This window comes from Sphaeramia orbicularis, chromosome 4 (genome assembly GCF_902148855.1).
Source record: "Sphaeramia orbicularis chromosome 4, fSphaOr1.1, whole genome shotgun sequence".
NCBI classification, from domain to species: domain Eukaryota; kingdom Metazoa; phylum Chordata; class Actinopteri; order Kurtiformes; family Apogonidae; genus Sphaeramia; species Sphaeramia orbicularis.
This window is the reverse complement of record NC_043960.1, coordinates 27,258,399-27,277,846: the sequence shown is the minus strand read 5'-3', so window position 1 is coordinate 27,277,846 and position 19,448 is coordinate 27,258,399. Positions and strand designations below refer to the sequence as shown.

General features: G+C 35.9%; 1 protein-coding gene across 5 annotated transcripts in view; it reads left to right on the top strand.

Moving 5' to 3' along the window:
- Positions 1 to 531: 531 nt before the first annotated feature.
- mcf2l2 (MCF.2 cell line derived transforming sequence-like 2) overlaps positions 532 to 19,448 on the top strand; it is a 241,474-nt gene continuing 222,557 nt past the window's right edge. For 2 of the 5 annotated variants that reach the window (XM_030133258.1, XM_030133257.1), the window contains exon 1: positions 536 to 801. In XM_030133258.1, the coding sequence (XP_029989118.1) occupies positions 639 to 801 (163 nt within the window). In that variant the 5' untranslated portion in view covers positions 536 to 638. Of the gene's footprint in view, positions 802 to 19,448 lie in introns of all 5 variants that reach the window. The other 3 variants (XM_030133254.1, XM_030133256.1, XM_030133255.1) reach the window with 3 other exon arrangements.

Here is a 19,448-nt window from a genome sequence, read left to right as displayed (position 1 = left end):
TACGATAAAAGCTCCAAATTTTTTATTATGTTTGCAGTTTATTACGCATGTGGGAGTTATTATGTTTGTGGGGTTAACACATGTTGTTGAACTTTCAAGGTGCTCCACTCGCTCACAAACCTGTACAATTTAAATAATGAAAAACAACTCGTTTTTTGATTTGTACATAAATAATGAGTAATTTTTTTCATTTTCTGATTGTGGATTCTCAACTGAACATGAGTAGAATGAAAGATTACATGGATTCAGCTTCTCAGGACGGTTTGGTTTTTTTGGAATCTTTAAAATATAAGACCTGCAGGAAATGATAATTATACGATGTCCATTGAGATTAAACTGCTGAACTGTCGCTTTTAGTAAAACTGTGTGGTAACATCAACAGAGGTGAAATGAAGCACCTGAGTGTCTTCCTGTTGGCATTTGTTGTTGTTTGTGTTTGTGGTAGACTTGAGGGTGAGCAGATGCAAATGTCCTGTAATAGGCTTTACTCTCCAACGCAGAGATTATGACGGTGAGATAGACGCAGCATTGAGGTTAGAGACACCTTGCAGGCTCTACAGGGACACATGCAGCGTTAGCAGCACTGTCAGACCTGGTGTAGCATCAGTAGAACAGGCTCGGTGGTGATATGAGCGGAGATGGAGGCAGGTGGGCTGCGCTACCAGACCCTCCCGACCCGCTGTCCCAAGTGTGGGAAATGTGGACGGGCCTATTCTACTGTACGGATCTCCACGGCAGAGATGGCATCCTACTACCACTTCCTGGGAGTTTGTCAGGAGACTGAGTCAGGCACAACAAGAAGTATGTCTATCCATCCATCCACCCAAAACAAGACCCCCATCCTTTATTCTATCCCTCCACTCAACTTGTCCACCTATTGTGAAATGTTTTAGACTTGTCATTGTTGTTGTTGTTGTTGTTGTTGTTGTTGTTAAAGGTCAAATTCAGGTTTTGAAGCTGCCTCATAAATGTACTTGTTTGTATAGTCATGTTTGGTTGTTGAAACTATAAGCACTTTTCTGAACCTTTTTTGAAATATTATTATGTTAAAACTTGTAACTTCTCCACCTCTGATTCTCAAACAAAGCTGGTGAGCCTCTAAAACATTGTTATTATAGTGGTATATATGTTATTACCTTGCCCCCCCCCAAAGGGGAGGCAAGGGGTCTTTGGTTCGGTTTGTTTGTTTCTTTATTTGTTAATGCTCTGGCAGTAAAACTTTTGGTTGAATTCATACCAAATTTGGTTTATAGATTAACAGTGACCCAGAATAGATCTCATTACAATTTGGAAACAGTAGGTCAAAGTTCAATTTTTTTATGAATTTTTTTAAATCTTTTTTTTCCCCATTTACTTATGATAAGGGGAGAAATTTCAAATGTCTACAGCAGCAAAACTATTGGTTGAATTCACACCAAATTTGGTCTATAGATTGTCAGCGACCCAGAATAGATGTCAATAGATTTTGGGAAAAGTAGGCCAAAGTTTCTATTTTTAATGAATCTTTAAAATCGTTTTTTTCCCCCATTTACTTATAATGGGCGAAATTTCACATGTCTGTAGCAGCAAAACTGTTGGTTTGAATTCATACCAAACTGACTTTATAAATTGAATTCATACCAAATTTGGTCTATAGATTGCCAGTGACCCAGAATGGAACTCATTGCATTTTGGGAAAAGTAGGTCAAAGTTAATTTTTTTTTTTAATTTTGAAAATCTTCCCATTTACTCATAATGGCCAAAATATGTGCTGGTTAAGAATGTTTCATTTTAACCTTTTCTGTATGTCCACAAAAAATGATGGTCATCAAAAATGGTCAGGAAAACTGTACAGCAAGAAAATGAAATATATTATATGGACAAAAGTATTAAACACATTAAATTCAGGTGTTTTGTTATTAACAGAACAAATTCATGACAAATGTTAGAAAGCAAATTGTATTATTTTATCTTGAGTGTTAATTTGTTTACAGTGTCAACTATTCTTACAAAGTGAGAGTTTGTTTTAACTTGATTTTACACAACATTGAATTTTTAATTACATTTTCATAAATAATCATTTTAAATTACAAGTAACTGTCTGGGTTAATACAATCTCACTCAAGATGAAAAAAAGACTTTAAATTTAGAAGAAATATTGAGGTGACAACTGTCATGAACACTTTTATCATGATAACATCTCAAATCAATGGGAATGGGAAGTCCTTTAAGCTGTAGATGTGGTGTATGTGAAGATTTTCCCAGTGACAGATAATTTAACTTGCTCAAACAGAAGCATTGCATTAGGAACAGTATAATAAAAGGGATAAAATTAGACTTTTGACACTTTTTTGTGTCTGGAGTTTCCAGGTCAGATCCATCTGAGCAACAGATGCTTCAGTAGTTCTTCCACTGAGTATGAAATGAACAACAGACTGTCTGCTGCTCCCTGTTAACTACTGTTTTTAGTCATAATGCACCAACCTGTGCATGGGATGGCATATTTGCATCAAGCTGGTGAAGGAAACTGAATTCCCTGATGAGAAAGTAGAGGAATTTATGTCAAAACAGCATTCTGGTCAACGTTATAATGTGTCCAAAAGCAAAACAAATCACTATGCAAAGTCTTTTATTCCCTCTGCTATTAAGGTCTTAAACACAGACCATACCCATTTTAGATGAATTTGACTATTGTTACAGGATCTGTTTATTGAATTTTAGTTAAGGATTATTATTAATTGAACTTATTTATTTTATTTTATTATTTTTATTGATTTGCTGATTTTATGGGCCCATATGTCTCTTAATTTTACTGATTGTTGTTGTATGCATGTTACAAAGCTGCAAATAAATTATCCATTTGAGATACTGAATGATACTGAAGCAACAGTATCTTTAGTCCAATACCAGCCTGAGTTCAACTCAAACGTCTAAAAAAATCTGTCGTAATCAAGAAAGTAGTTTAAGTAAATCATACAGTCTATTTCTTCCAGCTTCTTGCAGTGATTTATTGCAGAAACACTGAGGTTATTCTGTGTCTGACTTAACATGTGAGATGACTTATCGGATAAAAACCACCTGCTTTGCACCTTTAAAGCCGTCATGTCGTCTGTTTGTCAAATCCCGTGACCTCTGAGGTCAAGACCGAACATGTTCAGATTCATGTCAATAATAACAAACGCACATCTTTACACAGCAGAAGACATAAGCGTTTAGTGTCTTTTGTGAGTAATCTGTTGCGTTGAGGTGTTGAGGCATCATCAGACCTGTTTGTCAGTGTGTGAAGTGATAATTATCTGCACTGGAATAGTGTATGTGTATGGGTTGTGTGTGTTTGAGCCCTATTATCAGCAGATCCTGTCATTAGACATCCTCTGATTGTCTTCTCTCACTGACGCCTGCTTCCTGAGAGCCAATAGGAAGCCCCCTCCCCCTCGTCCACTGGACCTTGAGGAACAAGCACCCAAAAATAACACAATCACCGTACAATACGTGAGCATGTGTGAACAAAGAACAGTAACAGTTTTTTTGCACACTCTTTTTGAAACAAAGCATCCATATGTGAGACATACAGGAGACAGAAAAAGAGAGTGTCATCGCTTCAAGGTAATAAAATCCCACCTTTACCCTATTCAACCACAGGAATGAAAAAAATGTAAAAAAAAAAAAACAAAACAAAACAAAAAAAAAAAACCCTTTCACCTCTGTCGGACCGATTGTAGTTCAATCCCGGTGGTAGACAGAACAAAGGATGGGCCTCAGCTGGAGAGAGGGAGGATGAGGATGAGACAGAGCTCAGGGGTGACTCACTCATAAAGGCCATGTTTTTCTGTATTTATGGTCGACCAGGCAGATGTGAGGGTCAGACAGTACAGTCAGCTCAAACACAGAGGCTTAGAGTGAGATGTAAAGACTCTAGGATGATCCGACGTGTCTAAATGTTCACCGGACCAGTAACATGACCTAATATCCTGTAAATAATGTCAACTCCAAACTTTTCTCTATGTTTTAGACCGAAAAAAGTAAAATTACATCATGAAAATGTTTATATATGCAAACAATTCTTTTAAAAAAACTGCAAATAACTTGAACAACCATAAACAACATGAAACTTTGAAAGAAAAATAATATGTACAATGTTATGTTTCAGCTTATCGTTTACACATGTGCATTATGTGTCTTGCACATGTATGTTTGCATTGCTCACCCTGTTCCATTTGCACTGATTGAACTGTTTACACTGTTACATACATGTTTACATTGTTTACACTGTTACATTTGCACATTTTAATACTACTTTTATATTTTAAAAATTTTACCCTTTCATACGCTGTGTTTCCACTTTGTGTTACCGGCTCGACTCAGCCTTTTTGTATTTCCATTACGTAAAACAACCTGGAATCTGGTACCTGGTACTAGTTTTCTAGTACTTACTCCCACAAGGTTCCAAAACAGGTGAAGAGATACTAAAATGTGACGTGTAAACACTGCAGACCACTGATTGGTCATAGAGTTGTCTCTGCATCATTGCAACACACCATTTAAAAAAAAAAACAACAGATGCGGAGATTTACAGTAAATATACCGGTGGGCTAATCCATGATGAAAGCCCGTAAAATGACATAGTGGTCAGTCGAGGAGGTTCAGACATTTCTGTCCTTGGTGGCCGATGAAAAGATTTGGGGTTGTGTGTGACGGGGCTACACACAACAAGTGAGTTTATTAGCAACTCTCTGAGCAAATGCTATGGAAGTTGTGCGCAACATCGCTATGACGACCAGGTACTCTAAAGTTGGTAGTATCCTGTAGTGGAAAGGGTCCTCAGGAATGGTACCTGGTACTTGAGTCAAGTCGAGTCAGTTCCACATAGTTGAAACACTGCAATACAGTATATCTCTAATTTGCACATGTTTCGATTTAACACTACTTTATATCTTATAGTTTTTTTAACCCTTTCATGCATGAATTATAAGAACCTTAGTCAAGATTTTTTGTCTAGAGTGTTTTTATTCCTCCTTAGGCATGAAAAAAACAATGTGATCGAGTTTTTTTTTTTTTTTTTCATGTAGTTACAAATATATCCACTCAGCTACACCATGTGTTTCATTTTTGAAGTAAAGAAACATGTATTTAAAACCCAATAGGGTCAAAACACAGTAATGTCCCGTCAGAGAGCGAACTTTTATTGATTGCCATTCCAACATTTATGTCAATATAAAGTAGTTCTTTGTTTTGGATAATTCCTCATGGTCCAACTAAAGCAAAAATGAATTTAAAAGTAAAAATGTGGGTCATTTAGCAACACTAATCTGTCAAATTGTCTCTAAAATGTCCCATCAGAGTGTTTTGACCCAATAGCAGAAAGTAATATGAAAAGAATGAAATTAAAATATTAACCGCTGCTAATGTCATGTTTTCTCAAATTTTAGCATATTTTAATACGAGTTATTACTCACTTCATGGAGGTAATATGCAAAAAAAAAAAACCTTTTTGTTTAAAAAAAAAGCCCCCCCAAAAAAAGGTAATTACAGTCTAACAATTAACAATTGATTTACACTAAAACATGTTTATCAAGAACAGTAAAGTTACAGTAATGGTCTGCATTGCAGTGTATGGAATGATGCATAAGCGTCCACTGTGTTGGCTCATATGAAACTAAAACAACAGAATCCATGAATATACTAGAGAACAACTGTAGAAGAACTGTCCACTGTAGTGACCAGTATGCATGAAAGGGTTAATACGTGTCTACATTCTATTCTATTCTATTCTATTCTATTCTGTTCTATTCTATTCTACATGGATACGTGGATCTACAAAGCCCTAAAACATTTAGTAACAGGCAGAGTATTGCTGACATTGCACTTACTTCTATAAAGATACAGGGGTTGGACAAAATAATGGAAACACCTTCTATGATGCCACAATGTTAGGTGTTTCCATTATTTTGTCCAACCCCTGTATTTCAGGTTGTTCATATTTGTACAAGTTATTCACATTTTTTATGGAAGGATGTTTTGAAAATGTACTTTTTGATACTAAAACAAAGAAAATTTTGGAGTTGCCATCATTTATAAGTCATTATGATAGTACTTTAATTGAGCTTGAATTGGGCTGTATGTGGGCCCTGAACTAAAATAATAAATAAAATATACCAGTCTAATTTTTACATTTCACAAATTAATTCCACAGGCCGGACTCAACCCTTTGGTGGGCCTGGTTTTGACCCGTAGGTTGTATGTTTGACACCATTGACCTATGGGGATTATAAAGTAAATTAACCTTTAACACAAAGGAAAAAATTCAAATCCCTCACAAGCAAGCACTTGGCTGAACTAAATCTATTTACTTTTGTTGAAATCAGGATCCATTTCAGTTTTGAGCAACCAAGGCAAAGTGTTTTACCTACAAAAGTAGTTCTCTGATTGTGCTGATCTGTACCTGACTCACTTCTTTTCCATGGTAACAGCCACTGAGGCTCATGGGTATTGCAGTTTGCAGAACTGTCCGCTATGCATCCAGGCCAAGCTTGGATTTTTTAACCCCCTGATGAGATAGTTTAATGAACCCATTGTTATTGTTGTATTGTTGCTGAGTCCAGTGTTCAGTGACAGTTAAAAATAAAATGAGCAAAATGAATGAATAATGTCCTTCAGTTGTTTTGTTTGGAAATCATGTGATTTTTCTGGGTTTTTTCACTCAGTTTAGAATATAATGGATCAAAACACCCCCAAATGAACAAATATAAGTAGAAGTAAAATATCAGTTTCATCACAGTAACAGGAGTAATTCGGATCTGTTACTTCTGTCCCTGTGTTAGATGGTGTGGTTCACATTGTTTTTTGCAGAAGTGTGCACATGCAGAGGTGTGTTTTAGTTTGCAGTTGGTGGAGTTTGCAGCAGGTCATGAGATGTTCAGGCCCTGCAGGATCAGTGCTCAGTGGTCACATGCTGACTGTGAATACAACAGCAGCACACTGGGCCTGCTGGGAAATTACTTTATTATAACAACAGCAAAAAGTGGACTGTGATTTGGGGAAAGTGGAAAATGAATCCCATTTTCTTTTGTATTCTCCTCTATATAATACTACTACTACTGCTACTACTACTACTACTACTACTACTACTACTTATAATAATAATAATACATTTTATTTGTATAGCGCTTTTCATATAACTCAAATACGCTTTACATGCAGCAGATAAAAACAGAAACAGACATTTTAAAACAGATAAAAAAACAGGTGCAAAAGGCAGGTAAACAAATATAAAACCATTAAACATTAAGATTAAACATTAAAAGCAAATTTAAATAAATGAGTTTTTATATGATGAACTGTGAGCCTTTTTGTTTGATGACATATTTATTCAAAATCCTGATATGTTTTGGAACACTGATGATGACAAGATGAAATTGTTGTTTAATTCAAATGTATATAAATTAGCATTATTTACTTGTAAAGCCTGGAAAAAGTGGCAGGTGTGTTTGTTTAAATAGGTCAGTATACTGTGTTGTTCATATCTATTGTGCCTGTTTTCTGGTATTTGGTCTTTGGTTTATATTTTTGGTGTCTTATAAGCCCATGGAATGGTTGGGCATATTCTTATGCAGGACACAATAATAAAAATTCATTCATTCATTTATTCGGTGTCATAAGTGCATGAGGAAAATATGTTTGGAAATACAAATGTTTTGGCAAAAAGTGAACATTCCAATCAGTTTTTATCACAGGGACTATGTTAGAATGGTGGGACACATTCAAAGATAAATCTGTTATGAATGTGTTTAACAGTAATTAAAGCAGGAGAGGTGACATAGATCACACTAACATAAGCTCCAGTCACATGACTCCATCCCATATGTGTTTGAAGTTGAACTTAAAGCGTGTCATCTGTGCAATAGGATGTGTGCAGTGCTGTCTATAATCTACTCAGTGAAAGTCTTCTCTGACCTCTGGCCGTCTGGTTGTTTATTTAAGGCTCTAAAGATTGAGTTTGGGATGTGAACTTCTCACCTCCGCTGTGAACTGTCAGGATCTCAACTCAAATGGCACATGGTGAGAAGAAACTGAGGGTGTGATTACACTCATCACTTGGCTCCAAATTCCAACATAATCAACATAAACCTGATTTTTTTTCAGACTGCTTCACTGCAAATGCCAGGTCTAAAATTAGTCCAAGCTATTTAGATCAGAGTGGTCCTTGAACTAAAAACTTCTACCTTTGTCTCTGTGGATGTAACAGAACATCCCTCCTTTCATTCGGACCATATGGGCATTGATATGTTCATTGATTTTTGCTTCAAGTCCCAGATTAGTTACACTGAATTAAAAAACTGACTTTAACATAAAGCTCCAAATTAAAGAGTATATTTAAGTTGTTGTTAGGTCTGTTTGAAAGACTTAAATGCTCTTCTGTAAATAGGAATCCCATTCATATAAGGCAGTGGTTTCCAACCTTTTTTGGCTCGTGACCCCATTTTAACATCACAAATTTCTGGCGACCCCAGACATTCAAAACTGAGACTTTTTTTTTTGCTAAAATTAATTTGTTTTTTATCATGTTATAGTTTGCTCTACTATGTTGCATATAAACGCTAATTTTAGGTGACATTTAGTCTATATAATGTATATTATTATGGACGGAGGCAGCATTGACATTTGGAGACTTAGGCTACGTTCAGACTGCAGGCAAATGTGGCCCAAATCCGATTTTTTTTTTTTTACCTATATGTAACCTGTATCCGATTTGTTAAAGACAGAGCATATCCCATTTTTTCAAATCTGACCTAGGCCACTTTCATATGTGGTCCTACATCTAATACGTATCCAATGTTTTGCAATGCGACTTCAGTCTGAACGACCAGATCACATTTATCCGACTTTTACATCATTGAAATGCGACAAAAGTCACAATTCTGCGTCCCAGGCCTGTTACTTCTGTAAACACAGTGTGTGCCTACGTGGTCACGTATTACATCAGGACCTCTTTTGCGCATGTGGGTCACCTCAGGGTCGCATTCAGTTCATGCTCAAAACTGACAGAAGTCGTATTTAAAGTGTAATATGAACGAGTACACAAAAAATCGGATTTCACCAAAAATTCTGAATAGTTCATTATAAGACCTGCTGTCTGAATGTAATCTTAGAGAAAGGGGGGCATGGTGCCTTCAGGGACTGACCAGGGCCTCTGTAAATCTCAAAACTCACTGCAGATTAACCCTTTCGTACATAGTGGTCACAACAGCAGACATTTATTCTACAGCTGTTCTCTTGTATATTCATGGATTTTATTGTTTTAGTTCCATATCAGCCAACACAGTGGACGCTTAAATGCATCATCCAAAACACTGCAATTCATACCATTACTGTAACTTTGCTGTTCTTGATAAACTTGATCTGCAGGAACATGCTTGAGTGTAAATTAGTTCCTTGTTATTGTTATGAGACTGTAATTAACAGGTTTTTTTAAACAAAAAAAAATTTTTTTTCTGCATATTATCTCCATAAAGTGAGTAATAACTTATATTAGAGTATGTTAAAATGTGACCAAACATCAGATTAGCAGCATTTTAAAATATTTTATTCATAGTTTTCACACAGTATATCAGTAAATACATGTTTATTTGCTTCAAAAATTAAACAAATGGTGTCCAGCTGAGTGGATATTTTTGCAATTCCATGAAAAATAGGTTCATAAAAAAATTCAATCACAGTGTTTTTTTTTTTCATGCTTTAAGAGGAATAAAAACACTCACCAAAAAAAAAATAAAACATCTTGATTTATGTATGAAAGGGTTAAACAGATATCTTCCACACAGAACAAAAATGTGAACTGATATACAGAGTCAGCCAAAATAATGCATACACACATCAGGAGAAGAAAAACTTGCATTAATATTTCAATACCAAATTTATTCAGACATCACGAGATTAATACAAGTTACCTTTGGCCTCTACAATTACAAGAGGTGCTTAAAGTGGTGGCCATTGGCTTCCAGACATTTATGTGTACGGCGAACTTCACGAATCCGTGAAATTGTAAGAGGTGTAGGAGGTTCTGAACCAAACTCACGCCTCCATTGTCTTTGGACTTCAACAACACTCTCAAATTTGAAGTACCACTTTAAAACTATCTTGCGCTCCTCAATCGACAACCGTACCACCGCCATGTTGTAGACGTCACTTGTTGACGCTACATTCATGAGGGTAATGCCATCTGTTGGGAAAACATCATACAACAGTACACAGTGTGATCAAACTTTGAAAGAGGTATCTACAGGGTGGGGAAGCAAAATTTACAATGAACATTTAGTTGTTTTTTCTCAGCAGGCACTACATCAGTTGTTTTGAAACCAAACATATATTGATGTCATAATCATACCTAACACTATTATCCACACCTTTTCAGAAACTTTTGTCCATATGAGTAATCAGGAAAGCAAACGTCAAAGAGTGTGTGATTTGCTGAATGCGCTCGTCACACCAAAGGAGATTTCAAAAATAGTTGGAGAGTCCATAAAGACTGTTTATAAAGGAAAGAAGAGAATGACTATGAGCAAAACTATTACGAGAAAGTCTGGAAGATACTATTAAAGAAGAATGGGAGAAGTTGTCACCTGAATATTTGAGGAACACTTGCGCAAGTTTCAGGAAGCGTGTGAAGGCAGTTATTGAGAAAGAAGGAGGACACATAGAATAAAAACATTTTCTATTATGTCAATTTTCTTGTGGTAAATAAATTCTCATGACTTTCAATAAACTAATTGGTCATACACTGTCTTTCAATCCCTGCCTCAAAATATTGTAAATTTTGCTTCCCCACCCTGTATATGTATAGAAGTTCTTATACAAATTAAATATTTATGCAAGTTTTTCTTTTCCTGATGTACACATTATTTTGGCTGACTGTATAAATTATTTCTATGCATTTTTTTTTTTTTTGATGTAAGATGTTAACAGAAATGTGTGGTGCCCGTGGTGGCTTTCTAGGGGTTCAATTAGTTTCCTGTGCTCCTGTGAATTCAGAACCAGGTACGATAACACACCTGTCCTCCAGTGTATGATGCTCCAGTGTTTTTCACCTTTTGATACTATATTATCAGTCCTGTGTTGTAGCGCCGAGCCATTAGTCACATACAAACCCAGTGTAAGCTCCATGTTATGTAAGCCTTTTCCCGCACCACACACTCCGACAGCGTGGGAGGTCTTCTGCTAAGTGGATTCAGCAGGTAGACGGAGCTAAGACAGCCCCACCCCCACTCCTTCACACACACATATCACACTGTAATATCCACTTTGACTGTGACACTGCTACATTATACCCAGATGTCTTTTCCACCTACATTTCCACTAATAATACACATTTAAAGTTTCAGCGCAGCTCCTGGTAACTTTAACCTAACTTCTACTAACATCATTAGTGTTTCAAAAAATTGGCTTCTCACTGCAGTTATCTACTTTCTTTCTTCATAGCTTTTGAGATGCTTATAAGAAATAAATGTCGTGCCTTCAAACAAAACCGGTGGGCATGTAAACTAATCAATAAAAGATTAAAAGCAGCATATTATAGAACAGCAGTACAACAAACTCCAACCCCAGTTAAAGCCTTCCAGCACATTTTGACTAATATGACTATTGAAGTGTTTGTCAAAAAACACACAAATAGATCAATTTATTTCCTCCAGATGTGTGCAGAGCTTTATGTTCATGCTATGTCTTTATTCTTGATCCCTGCATTTGAAGTGTTTGTGGATTGGAACCGGATGGTGTGTTTGTGTAATTTCCTTGTTTGGTGACAAGCCAGCTCATTAATGTTATGTTTTATAGCCAGTGTTGGATATTAAAGCTAGTGCTGTGTAATTGAGATCTGCCTTGGATCATTTCTTGAAGGTCTTGGTGTTGCCTCAGTCTGGAGTGCATTTTGACTCGGTTTGGTCTCAGGCTCAGATGGATTTTAATCTCACGGCTCAAGGCCCTCATGCCGTATCGATTTGTAATATCTGAAAAACTCCGTAAGTAACGTGTTGCTGTTTTGATTTGGTGATCATTATGGTTGTGTTAAAACTTATGGCCTGAAGTTTTGCATGAATGTGTGTTTTTTGACAGTTTTTCAGTTACTTCCCTAGGTCCATTTTAAGGTATTGACACTTCTGGGACCCTCTGGAGACTCGAGATGAAAATGTACATGCAAAAAGCTGCTATAAAATCATCATATCAATATTTTTTCAGCTTTCATTCCTGATTCAGATTCAATTTATTGTCATTACACATGTATAAGTACATGACAACAAAATGCATTTAACCAGAGGTGCAATAGCAGCAAATGTGAGAAGTACAGAATATACAGTATTAACAATATTTACATTATGTACCATTAGTATAATATATGCAGATGTAATTGCTATGCACAAATATACAGAATGAGTGAAAATGACATAAAGTGCATAAGAGTAAGTTGACAGTTCAGCATGTGCTAGTGCAAAATGTCATTTCAGGATCAGAGTTTCTGCCCAAATCTACTTAAACTCATTCAGTTCTGATTAAAAGGTCAAATGTTTAATCATTTTGAGGATTTTAACCCTTTTAGATATGTGATGCCACTTGTCTTATTAAAAAAAAAAAACACAAAATTTGAGTTATTTTCAATATAACACACAGTGGAGGCATGTGACATAGTTTTATATCTAGTCTTGTAAATGTCAAAAAAATTAGCAATAACACTGATTTCATTGCATGAGTAGTTTTTGTTCAGTGCAGGACCCTCATGGCAAAAAAAGCCTCATTGACCACATTTTTTAATCTCACATTTAAAAAAAAAAATACTAATGCGATGAAATAAATGTTGTTGCTACTTTTTGACATATTCAAGACTCACATCCTCACTATTAATGATATAAAATAATATATAATTTATGGGAAAAAAAAAAACGCACACACAAAAAAACAAACAAACCATGAAATCATACATTCATTCATGTATGTATTTGATTGATTAAATGTATGGATCACCAGACATACAACTCTGAGGACATCAGTACATAATTCCAGATGTTAAAGGACAAAAACAACATAAGATATTCAACACGAAATCCAAACTAATCCTGATGATCACAAAATACATCACCACTAGTAAAGAAAGAAAAGCCTCTGAGATGATAAGAACATGGATGGCTACAGTAATAATACCATTGTTCTGCTACCCTCCTCCTAACCTGACTTTAAAAGCTCCTTTTGTATTCAGTGACTTAATGTGAGATGTAATTTCAGGACATAGGATATTTTATGACACTGCTATAATTGTACGAACCTCTGGTTACATTATTCACTTGAGAGACTTTACGTGAACAACACAGTGGGCCTGGTATTAAAGTTATGCTGAGTATGGACCGTCACTGAAGAGCATTCCCATTTATAATATTATACATGACTCACCATTCGTTGTTCCCTTGAAAATTTAACTTGTTTCTTTTTTTTTTTTGCATGTGCTCTATGTAAAACTTGTGTATAAAGTTTGATAAAAAGGAGAAATTCAGGATGTGTTCACTGACAATATAAACAGTGAATATACAGTAATACAGACAACATTCATGTTTCTATGTTTTAAGCAGTGGAAGTTACTTAAAGGAGTGATATTTTGCTTTATTAAATGGAATTATGCATTTTTTAGTATTTCCCTGCGGTCTATATAAACTGTAAATGCTATGCTTAGGTCTGAATTCTTCATTAATTCAACTCCACAGGCCCATCTTCAACCCTACAGTCGTGGAAAAAATTATTAGACCACCCTTGTTTTCTTCAATGTCTTGTTCATTTAAATGCCTGGTACAACTACAGGTACATTTGTTTGGACAAATATAATGATAACAACAAAAATTGCTCATAAACGTTTAATTTCAGAGCTGATATCTGGATATTTTCCATGTTTTCTTGATAATAACCAAAATCACTTCAGTTCTTACATCAATAGCTATGGCATTGTACTGATAAAAAACAGTGCTTTTAGGCATTCTATGTTTTCTTTCCTGTCTTTTTTAGTCACATGATACACACAGGAGTTAGTACTTGATTGCATAACCACTGTTTTTGATGACTTTTGATGGTCTAATCATTTTTTCTGTGACTGCATTTCTGAGTAATGACATGAGAAAGGTCATTTTGAGAGCTTTAAAAAATTTCAAAAAGTGGTTGCCTTAAAAAAATTTAGTAAGGATTAATGAACTTTTTATGTACATTTAACTTAAAGGAGTGATTTTTAAAAAAAAAAATGGAATTATGCATTTTAAAACATTTCCCTGTGGTCTACATAAACTGTAAATGCTATGCTTGGGTCTGAATTCTTCATTAATTCAACTCCACAGGTCCATCTTCAACCCTATTTCTGAGTAATGACACCAGAAAGGTCATTTTGAGCGCTGGCCCTTTAAATGCAAATGAGCCACTTTATGCCCCACCCCCTCCAAGTTGTTGGTCGTGCTGCTCTGTCCCGTTCAGCCACTTGTGTTCATTAATACAACCAATAGCTGAACATTTGAGGTAATCAGCTCGAAGTTTGGACATATTTTCAGTATGGACTGCAACCGCTGTTGCTGATAAACAATTATGTCGTACTCGGAGAAATGTTCTTGAGAAGTCTTGACCTTATATGTGCAAATATCATGACATAACTAGTTATAAAATGTGACAAATTAAGCAGGAATTTGAACAGGTTGTAGAAATCCACTTGATTTTTACTGGAATTAATATAAAGATAGCTTTGCAGCACCTGGAGGGTTCAAATTCAAACTTTTGGAACTATTAGGGTCCAAATACACAAATAAATGTACCAAAGACGAATAAAAGTGGATTTAGCAAAATATGACCCCTTTCAACTTGTGAAAGAGTTACAAGTAAATACTAGTACAGGTACTGGGTTATAACAACTTACAATTTTTCTATAGCAATGACAGTAAATAAAGCCTCCATCCCCTACTGTTGTGCAGTCTTTTTGATCATTTTGTATATGAACTAGGCCAGACTGTGTTACGTCAATCTCTGAAGTATTATTTGAACCACATTGCACTGGAGGAAATAGTATATTGTAGCCATAATGGCAAAAAAAAAATGCAATTAACAAAGGCAGACAGACACACGTTATCATAATGACATTATAATCAGCATTTAAGTGGCTGTATAAATATTAGATGTAGAATAAAAGTGTCAGACATCTCCTTACATTGCCTCTGAATGTGGTGATGCAAAAATTACCAAAGATGCATTTGAAGGCAGCACATATGATTCAACAAAGTTTCAGAAAAGCTCCGTAGTGAACATCAAAATACCGTCATCTACAACACTGATTCACCAGTGGATGGAGACGTTTGTTTTTTCATTCTGTTATTGATATATTTGCTGAAAAAGCCAGTTTTTCTTCAGTCTTCTCTGTTGCTTATAATATCCCTCAACCTTAATCTGAGTTTTTATGAACATCTACATGGTCAGTGAATTAAATATAGGAAAATACCCGATTTTCACTAGTTTTGACCTTATATGTGCAAATGTCATGACGTAACTAGTTATAGATGCAACAAATTAAGAAGAAATTAAAACAGGTTGTAGAAATCTACTCGATTTTTGCCAAAATGAATATAAAGATAGCTTTGCAGCACCTGGAGGGTTCAAATTCAAACTTTATGAACTATTAGGGTTCACAAATACACAAATAAATGTACCAAAGACTAATAAAAGTGGGTTTAGCAAAACATGACCCCTTTAATTATAGATGAAGCTTTTTAAGGAGGAAAGGTTGTATGTGGGAAAGACGCTGTGAGAATGTGCGTGACATGTGTCTGTGTTAGCCGACCGTGAATGTTTTATTGGCGAAATGTGATCTCATTGTTCTATACAACCACAAGTCAGCCTTTTTCACTTCCTTTGCTCAAAGTCTTTGTTTTTAAAGCTGATGCACAATGGAGAATGAAAAATTAACAATCACACACACACACACACCTCCTGGGAATACTGTAATGTTTATTCTCATGTAGGAAGTAGTTCCCAAAAACACATGTGATATGTTGATATGCATTGTATTGAAAACAATGTGTGTATGTCTGCACGTGTGTGTCTGTGTGTATGTGCATTTGCATACTGTATGTGTGTCAGTATCCCTAATCAGTGTGTTTATATGTGTGTATTGTGAGTGTGTGCTTCGATATAATTCTGTCCATTCACCAGGGAGATGAAAGTTACATGTGTTTCCTTAGGATTTTGGGGTAAGAATGAGTGTATAGTATATATTTCCTCATAGTCTGAATAACATGACATACAGTTTACTAAATATACTGCTTTGATTCTCTGTCAGACATGTATAGTATTATGTAAATGAGCTGACAACTGACCTCATAACATTCCAATCACTAAAAAAATATATAGCTGTACCCAGTGGTGGAATAAGGGCTTTAACAGTATAACTTTGCAAGTGACAAAACATTGGAAGAAGTAAAACTATCCCGTGGAGAAATCTAGTTTAATTAACTTTCTGCCAAAAAAATACTTCAAGCTAATTTGTAAATAATGGTTTCATTGACAATGTGCGTGTGATATGAAAGCATAACAGGATTCAGACGTCACATGGCTGCAAAGAAGAAACACTCCACTGAGAATATTTTATGTCTTCCAAGCAGGGGCGACAAAGTTGTACAGTTTTCAGCAAGAATTTCCCCATGTTCACATCATGTACTCTGGCTGGATCCCACTGTGTGCACCTTAACCCATAAAGATCCAGTGCTCCTTTTGTGGCAGTTCCTAAATTATTTTTTCCTCTATATTTAACCTTTCTTAAGTGATTCATCACCATATATTATAATATTATCCTCAGTGAAAATCTGGTATTTTCCTATATTTAATTCACTGACCATGTCGATGTTCATAAAAACTCAGATTAAGGTTGAGGGATATTATAAACAGCAGAGAAAACTGAAGAAAAAGTGGCTCTTTTGGCAAATATATCAATAACAGAATGAAAAAACCAGCATCTCCATGTACTGGTGAATCAGTGCAGTAGATGACAGTATTTTGATGTTCACTACGGAGCTTTTCTGAAACTTTGTTGATTCATATGGGCTGCCTTCAAATGCATCTTTGGTAATTTTTGCATCATCACATTTTTTTATTTATTTTTTTATATTTATAACCATTTGCACTACATTCATATCAAACCGTATTTGCACTCTCCTTTTAAACACTTTTTTATGACTTGTTTGTTTTACGTGTATGTTTAAGTGTATGTTTGCTGCTGACAACACTGAATTTCCCCATTGTGGGATCAATAAAGGAATATCTTATCTTATCTTATCTTATCTTATCTTATCTTATTCGGAGGCAATGTAAGGAGATGTCTGACACTTTTATTCTACATCTAATATTTATACAACCACTTAAATGCTGATTAAAATGCCATTATGATAGCATGTGTCTGTCTACCTTTGTTAATTGAATTTTTTTTTGCCATTATGGCTACAATATACTATTTCCTCCAGTGCAATGGGGTTCAAATAATACTTCAGAGATTGAAGTAACACAGTCTGGCCTCATTCATATACAAAATGATCAAAAAGACTGCACAACAGTAGGGGATGGAGGCTTTATTTACTGTCATTGCTACAGAAACATTGTAAGTTGTTATAACCCAGTACCTGTACTGATATTTATTTATAACTCTTCCACAAGTTTAAAGGGTCATATTTTGCTAAACCCACTTTAATTAGCCTTTGGTACATTTATTTGTGTATTTGGACCCTAATAGTTCCAAAAGATTGAATTTGAACCCTCCAGGTGCTGCAAAGCTATCTTTATATTCTTTGTGGTGAAAATCAAGTGGATTTCTACAACCTGTTTAAATTCCTGCTTAATTTGTCACATTTTATAACTAGTTATGTCATGACATTTGCACATATAAGGTCAAGACTTCTCAAGAACATTTCTCCGAGTACGACATAATTGTTTATCAGCAACAGCAGTCGTAGTCCAGACTGAAAATATGTCCAAACTTCGAGCCGATTACCTCAAATGTTCAGTTGCTGGTTGTATTAATGAACACAAGTGGCTGAACGGGACAGAGCAGCACAATCAACAACTTGGAGGGGGTGGGGCCTGAAGTGGCTCATCTGCATTTAAAGGGCCAGCGCTCAAAACGACCTTTCTGGTTTCATTAGTCAGAAATATTGAAGATGGACCTGTGGAGTTGAATTAATGCAGACTCAAGTATAGCATTTACAGTTTATGTAGACCACACTGAAACACATAATTTCATTTAAAAAAAGCAAAATATCACTCCTTTAAGTTACTAAAAACCAAAAGATGATGTACATTTCAGAGTCCAGGTTTCTCCTTTATGGAAGATAGAAGCGTTGTCAGATTATAATGGTCATGTAGGTATATACACAGCAGCTTGGCATAAGTTCCACCCTTATTTTTACTTTTTGGAATTTTTCACACTGACGTTAACATGTGAAGGAACAGGCTGCTCTGATTGGTGCAGATTTTGTGGACAGAAACAGGCTGGCACTAAGAGCTATGCAAACTATTCAGGGTTTAAACAACCAACAGCAATCTGTTCCTTGTGATTATCTGGGAAAAAAAAGAATGAAAAAAACTGATGATGATGCTTGATGTTTGCCCACAGTGATGCAGCAATAAAGTTTATGATGCTTTATGGGTGAATGAGCTGAACACTGGAATCCTGGTTTTTGTTTCTTTTTTTTTTTTTTTTTGCTTATGTCTGGTCTTCTCATCTTTTGCTGCCTCTTGGCTCATCATAGGGATCAATCTATCACCTGGTCTGTAAAGATTACTGCTTTTCAGACTTGGCAGCACACCAAGGACCTTGTGAAAATACTACGACTCCCTATAGTAGACACAGCTGAGGAGTGTAACATCCAGACTGCAGAAATGAAACACACATGACTACATGCACACAAAGTGCAGCTCAGACCCACGCTATGTTTTTCAGTCTGTCTTCCCTCTAACATACACACACATTCTGTCTGCCCTCCCACTCCGACCTCTCATTGGCTGTTGGCAGAGCCGGAGCAGTTTCACTACAGCTGGAGCTGGAAAAACTGACCACAACCACAACACATACAGAGCAGGACTGAGAGGGACTAACACAGGAAAACACACAGTTGGAGAGCTTTACATTTGCTTGTTTTGGACCTCTGGATGTTTTGGGTGACCATGAAGAAGCAGCCGGATGCTTCATTGTCTTTGCTGGTTCGGATCTCAATGACATGTGTTTGGATTTCTGCTTTTTCTGAAGGGATTTAAGATAAGATGAGGAGGTGCTAAGATGAAGAGCGTCAGACATGTTATAGGTAATGAACCCTAACACCTGTAGACACAAACAGCACAAGAGTCTTGAGCCTTTATTTATGTCACACGCAGTGAAAACCGAATGAAAACACAGCATAAGAGAGTCTGGCATCAACACACAC